The 7229-nt window shown below is 41.9% G+C and overlaps 1 protein-coding gene across 1 annotated transcript in view; it reads left to right on the top strand.

The window, feature by feature from the left end:
- Positions 1-228: 228 nt before the first annotated feature.
- The window catches only part of MBOAT2 (membrane bound O-acyltransferase domain containing 2), a 226255-nt gene continuing 219254 nt past the window's right edge, over positions 229-7229 (top strand). Inside the window, exon 1 of the mRNA XM_006863979.1 lies at positions 229-326. Within this exon, the coding sequence (XP_006864041.1) occupies positions 252-326 (75 nt within the window). The 5' untranslated portion in view covers positions 229-251. The remainder of the gene's footprint in view (positions 327-7229) is intronic.

The following is a 7229-nucleotide window of genomic DNA, read 5'->3' as shown; positions in this document are numbered from 1 at the left end:
CGTGGAGCGAGTGGTGGGCGGGCCGCGAGCCGCCGGCCGGGGGAGGAGAAGGAGGGGCGAGCCGGGTCGCCGCCTCCTTCGGCCCCTCCCGCGCCCCCTCCTGGAGCCGAGCGGCGCAGGGGAAGGAGCGCCGGTTACATCCCCATCCTCCTAGTCCTCGGCCGCCGCTGCCTCGGCTCGGGCTGAGCGCAAGTGGGCGAGCGCGGGAGCCGGCCAGGGAGCGAGCGGGCGGTCGAACCGAGGTTCGGGCCATGGCCACCACCAGCACCACGGGCTCCACCCTGCTGCAGCCCCTCAGCAACGCCATGCAGCTGCCCATAGACCAGGTATCCCCGAGCCGGCCCGCGCGCCCCCACCAGCCCCGCCGCCCGGGCTCGGGCGGAGCCGGTGTGGGGGAGCCGCCCCCACGGCCGGCTGCTGCCGCGGCATCGGGAGAAAGGCATCTGGTGGCATCTAGTCCTCGCCGCCCTCCCCTGGGTCGTTGTGCCCATCTGCTCGGGAGCCCGGGAGAAGGGGTGGGGGCGGGGGCTCGGGCCGGGGAAGCCCAAGTGCCACTCTGCTCCGCCAAACCCTGGAAGGGAGAGGGCGATAAACCTGTTATTGTCTTAACAACAACATCACTATGCCTGGCAGTCTGCCTCCCCGTTGCCCTCTTCAGCGTGCCCACCCTGCCCCCATCTCCATCCCAGCCAGCTCCCCTATTCCAGGGCGGGGGTGGGCATATGCAATGCTACATGCTATAGACACGTTGGGAGGGCTATTTATATAGACGTGCGTATGTGCATGCTTGGTCCCTGCTCTCTGCAACAGTAGCTAGAGTCGAATTCTCGTCCGTGCATGCACCGAGTAGTTTCAGACTGTGTATCCTGAAGCCACTTCCAGGGTATATGGGCATGAGTATAGACAGTATGTTCCAAAGGTTGTGCGTTGGAAAACTCGAGTATCTGTGCCCTCCACTTCATGTGTCATTGAATGGAACTCTACGGAGAAGCATTTAGGGATGTATGTAGGGTAGAGGAGTGCATTAGAACCTGAAGCTGAAATGTTGGCACAAGGGAGTATGGATATGGAAGAGGGCCGTGTTATTAGTAAGCGATATTGTACTTTTGGGACAGTTCGCGTTGGAGTGTGGTTTGGTTAAGTGAAAGAGGCAACAGTTTAGGGGCAGGCAGGGATTATGAAGAAAGTCAAAGTGAGTTGTTAATGCCGGTTAATAATGTAACCTTGTAGATAGAAGGTACCATTATTATTCACCCCTTCCCCTCTCTTCTTGCCCTGAAAACCAGGTGACATACATTGAAAGATGGCACAAAATGAGACCTATTATGTTTGGGTAAAAGGCCTAAGTGTTATTGAGATACAACATAGTGATGGGGAAAGCAGCACCATTTTTCTTCAGTAAAGAAAGTTTGGAAGTATTTTATTAGAGTTAGATTTCAGGCAATTGTTGATGGATATAGTTAGAAAATTACTCTCGCCCCAGGCTAAAAGTAATTAAATAATTAACTTTGAAAAACTTTGCTGAAAATAATTTCAGGTGTACTTGATCTGGAGCAGTATATTGAACTTCACAAGTGATACTGTCTTTATCTTGGAGTGTTGCTGTCATTGATGTCATCAGTGATTTTATTTCCAACACTCGAGTCCTCTGTTCAGACTACTTTTCAGAGCAGCAAGATGGAGAGGATTCTTTTTGCTTCACTACTTTAAAAAGAATGAAGTGTATGTCAAGTGATTGTTCTACAATCTGTTCAAATTTGAATTCCTTATTAGCTATATTCAGTCATAGCTTTTGGTTAATAAAGCACTTATTCCTGACATATGTACTACTTGAACACTAGTTATTATTTGTATCATGGGAATAGATTAGAGTACCAGTAGTGAAATAAACCATGTATTATATATACACGGGAACTTCAGAAAGTTCTTGGAAAAATTCATTATCTTTTCATTTCATTTTTCTATGAACTTTTGGCAGCCCCCATACTCTTCTTTATTTATTACTAAATTGATCAGGTTTTTTGTTTTGTGTTTTTTTCATCCTGTGCAAGCTTTTTGCTCTTTTCCATACTAAAGTGCAGTGTGTATGACCTTTTAATGTATGACACCTCTGACTTAAATAGGTTGCTGCTTATCTAATTATATTCAGGGTAGGTATGGTTTAAGAATTTTGTTCCTGATTCGGAGCAAGGAAGATAGGGCTGTATCTTTTTATTTCCTATAGGGAGACAGGTATATTTTCTCTTTTTCCATATTTATTTAAATTTTTCTTGCTACATTCCTATCCCTTTCTACCATAATGAAAAATTCTTTACTGTGCTAACACCTTTTAATTGTTTATAACTTTTTATAAATGATTCATTATTAACTCATTTAAACATCTCAGCAATCCATAGAAAGTTCTTTTTAGAGCTGAAATTAGCAGGAGAATCCACGGAAGGTGATAATGCTTAACCTTTTTTATTTTCTTATGTAAAGGTTTTAATTTGGTATTTGCCCAACTTTCATTCCTGCAGGATTACTCTGAATTTGTGTAAGCATGAGTCTGTATTTCGAGTTGTTTTCATTTCTAAGCAGGTTTTGTGAATAATGAATTAATAGCAAACAAGCCTTAGCTTCTTTCTTTCTTTCAGTTTTGCTGTTGAGAATATACACAGCAAAATAAATGAATTCAACAGTTTCTCCATGTACCATTTAGTGACATTGATTACATTCTTAGAGTTGTGCAGCCATTTTCAACGTCTTTTTCTGAGTTGTTTCTCCCTCATTTACATAAACTCACTGCCCCTTAAGGTTACTGTCTCACCTTTCAAGGTACTGTTGTTAATTTGATCCTTCATAGATAGCTTTTAAAGGAGTGTACAAGGAGCTCTGGTAGCATAGTGGTTACGAATCGGGCTGCGAACTGCAAGGTCAGCAGTTTGAAACTACCAGTGGTTCCGCTGGAGAAAGATGAGGCTTTCTGCTCCCATAAAGATTTACAGCCTTGGAAACTTTGTACAGGGTCGCTTTGAGTCAGAACCGACTCCACGGCACATCACCACCACCACCATAATGCTCAAGGCAGACTTTTTTGCTAGTTAAGCTAAATATTGTTTAGCCTTAAGAAGGCTTCAGCGGATCGTTTTGGTTGAAGATATAAAGATTATTTCAGGGCAGTAGTTTCAGGGGTTATCTACCAACTGTGAAGTTCTGGTGTGGTGCTGTGGGATAAAGCACTGGACCACAGTTTGGTTTGAACCACAGCTTGGCAATTCAGACTCATCATCCACTCCTCAGAAACCCTATACAGGGTCCTTATGACTCGGAACTGACTCGACGGCAATTAACAACAACAGCATAGTTCCAGAAGTCTGGTGTAGGTCATTGATTGCTTGTTCATCACAAGGTCAGTGATTCAAGCCCACCAGCCATTCCTTAGAAACCCTATACTGCTGTTGCTGATACGATGGCATTTAGCAACAACAACATGGTTCCAAAAAATCTGGAGTCCAGGAGAGTTTGAAATTCTATTCTGTATTTCTTTTGATGAGGACTCTTCTGTGGGATCTTTGATCAAAATGTTCAGTAATGGTAGTGGGGCGCCACTGAGCTGTTCTGGTAACGAGGCAGTTGTTCGTTAGCCACGCATTTTATGTCCTCCTGCATTTCTGATTCTCCTTCTGCTGTTGTTCAAGGTGAATAAAGATCAGTTGTTGTGCATTGGATGCCCATTTGCACGTTTTAAGACCACAGACACTACTTATTGGACTAGGTGGCAGAACAGAAGCACTTAAACTTCTTTGTTGGCCAGTTAATTGGAATTTCCCACAAAACCATGACCTTAAACCTCTAAACCAAGGAACCAAATCCCATAAGGTGTTTGGTGGTACATAAGCAGTCTCATTCACTTCTTCTTTTGTTGTTGTTGTAAATTTTTCTATAATACCCTTTGCCAGTTCAATTGTTTACATTCATACAACTTATCGACAGCATTTATAATGATCAGATGTCAGACCCTATCCTTAATCAATGCCACTTTCCCATCTTTTCTTCTTCCCATCCTTCCTGCCCCTGGGAACTACTAATAAGCTTCAGTCTCTATACATTTGCCTTCTCTTTGTTTTATATAAGTGCAATCATACAGTATTTGCCCTTGTCTGATATACTTATTTTGCTCAGCATAAAGTTTTCCAGCTCCATTCTTACTATAACAGGTATCAAGACTTCTCCTACTGGCTGAGTCCAGTGTATGTATGTACCATTTTTAGTTGATCTGATATGTGTTGCTATGCATTCAGGTTGTTTCTACTTTTTGGCTTTTGTGAATAGTGCTGTAATGAACATTGGTGTGCACATCTCTTTTTGAGCCTTTGCATTCGTGTCTTTTGAACATCGTGTTTTTATGCAAATAATGCACATGTTACTTGGTTTTTGTAAAACTGTGCAAACCTTGCACTTTTCTTACCTATGCAAGCTGTGCACATTATATTTGAATGGGTGCATTATATGCAAAAATAGGATATATGATGAAGTGTAATTGCTGGATCATGTGGTAGTTCCATTTGTAATTTTTTTGAGAAACCACCGCTCTGTTTTCCACAGTAATTGTATCATTTTGCTTTCCCTCCAGCAATGATTAAGGGTTCCAGTTTGTCCACATCTCACCAAAATTTGCCAAGCTTTAGCCTTCTATAGTGTTAATAAATTGTGTCATTGAAGTACCAGGGAATTAACTTGTTTTGCTAATGAAACTCTTGGAATAACTAAGAATTCATGTTGTAAGATTAAATGGTCATTTTAGCTATTTTCAAATTGCTAAAAATAGAAAAAAAATGTAATGTAAATAAATGAGTCCAAATTGAAAGAAAGCATAAGAATTGGTTGTTATCAAATAGTGCGATCCAGCAGGAACAAAAAGATCAGGAAATGAAGAGTAAAAAATTATAACTTTTTAATATGTTAATTTGGTATGTGCTTTGAAAATTTAGGAAGTTTCAAAAGCATTTGCTAAATGTCATAGGGAAAAAAAAGACTGTAGGTAAGAAAAATCATTTAACTTTTACTAGAGTGAGTGTTGCTGTTGTTGTTGTGAAATGCCATCAAGTCAGTTCTGACTTAGAGCAACCCTGTATATGATTTCCAAGGGACAGCTGGTGGGTTTGAACCACCAACTTTACAGTTAGCAGTTCAGTGCATATCCTCCGCCAGGATTCTAGTGTAGACTTGATGAAATGATTCAGTTTGTTGATATATGTGCTATGAATGCATGTTGCAGGATAAGGAAGGAGAGAAAGGAAGTGTTTGAGAAAAAGCTAGGAAAAGGAAAAAAAAAAATGGACCAAAAAGATCTTGCCTTAGAATACTGGAATATTTAATCTTTACTGAGATTTCAAGAGTGACCTTCAGGTATATATACATATGTTTGTTGTTGTTAAGTGCTGTTGAGTCGATTCCAACTCATAGCAATCCTATATAGGGTTTCCTAGGAGTAGCTGGTAAATTCGAACTGCCAACCTTGCCATTCAAACCAACCTTTCTAGCCACTGCTTAGTAGCCTTTACATTGTTATTTCTTCTTTTAAAAACTTTTTATTGTTATCTGGGTGAAGACCTACAGAACAGACCAGTCTTCCACCCGGCAGTTCACACACATTTTGTTTCATCTCATTAATTTCAATCCCTATAATGAAACACCACACATTCTACTTTCTCCCTCTGTTCCCTGTTTGTACTCATCCTTCTTTTCTAACTCTTCTGAAGTTTGTCCTTGTGCAAATCCTGCTCCCTTGATCCCATATGATTGATTATTCTAAGGTGTGCCACCTTCCTTAGAATAATAGACCAGTCCATTGTTTAACTGAAAATTGATCTATGAGGGTGAGTTCCCCTCTAGACCTGAAGGGTAGCCAAGGGCCACAGTCTCGAGTTTCACCAGTTTCCATCCAATCAGTAAGCCTGATCTTTTAATGACTACAAGGTTTATTTTCCCCCCATATTCCTCTCTCACTCAATACAAGACCCTTCAATATGATCCCTTTCATAGCAGTTGGTAGTGATAGCTGGGCACCATCTAGTTCTTGTTTCAGGATCATGAAGACTGATGTTTGAGTGATCCATCGGTCCATTTGACTAATTGTTTGCATGTGTCTTCGATTTTCATCACTCTTATTTCCGCTGGACAGGGAGAAATTTAATGGTTGCACCTTAGATGATTGCCCATGAGTTTTTAAGACCCCAATTGTTATTCACCAAAGTGTGCTATAGAACAATTATTTACCTCTTGTTCTTCTAATTCTTGCACTCCTTCCAGTGTCTTCCCCTGCCTCCATCACCTTCCGCTTATTGTATAATGCATTCAACACTCACCCAAGTTAACATGTGTCTAGTCCTCTGTAGGCGTTAAATTTGAATAAAAATACAAAGTGAGTTTAAATAATGCTTTAAGATAGGAAGTATTTAACGTTTAATATTTCCTCTTTCTAGGTCTTGTTCTTTAGTTATCTTTATTTCCACAGCAATGCTTAGTAGGAGGTTATCACTAAAGTGGTATGGTATGATACTGTGCTGGACTGCAAAGTCACTTTGAACCACAAGGTTCAAACTCACCGGCTGCTCCTCCGAAACCCTGTACAGGGTCGCTATGGGTTGGAACAACAACAACAACATGGAGAGTGTTGTTTTTTTTTAATGTTTTATTGTGAATTATATAATAGTTTACGTGGGAGAACTTTAGTTTTACATTCATTCCATCTTATATCATCTCACTGCCATGGTTCCAATCCCTTCCATGCATCATCAACCACCCAAAGGGTATATCCCAGAAACCCGCCCCCTACACTTTCCCCTCCTCCCCCCAGTTTTTGGCTCACAGTCCCTTTCCCTCTCTGGGTCCAAAGTCCCCAGCCGCTTCATCACTCGACGTTGTCTTCTCTGTCTCCATCTCAGGCATCTCTGTTTCTCTGGGTAGGGTCCCGCTCTCGGCTCTTCTCTGTTGATGGTCCCAGAGACCTCCGCTCCTAGACTGGAGAATTAATCACTCCCATTCCTTGTTACAAAACGTCTACCTTTGCATTTCCAACCCTTATAATCAGTCCTGATAAGCATTATTCACTGCAGTCTCATGAGTTACCCATCTGTATTTCCTTTCATCAGCTCCGCCCAGACAGATTGAATAGTACCCACTGGAGATTCTGCCTTCCTCCATGCTCCCTAGCACCAGGTTCCCTCTTGAAAGCTTGTAAGCCAGTC

The sequence above is a fragment of the Chrysochloris asiatica genome, unplaced genomic scaffold, assembly GCF_000296735.1.
Source record: "Chrysochloris asiatica unplaced genomic scaffold, ChrAsi1.0 scaffold00058, whole genome shotgun sequence".
NCBI lineage: Eukaryota > Metazoa > Chordata > Mammalia > Afrosoricida > Chrysochloridae > Chrysochloris > Chrysochloris asiatica.
The sequence above is the reverse complement of the archived record's forward strand: the minus strand, read 5'-3'. Positions and strand labels throughout refer to the sequence as shown.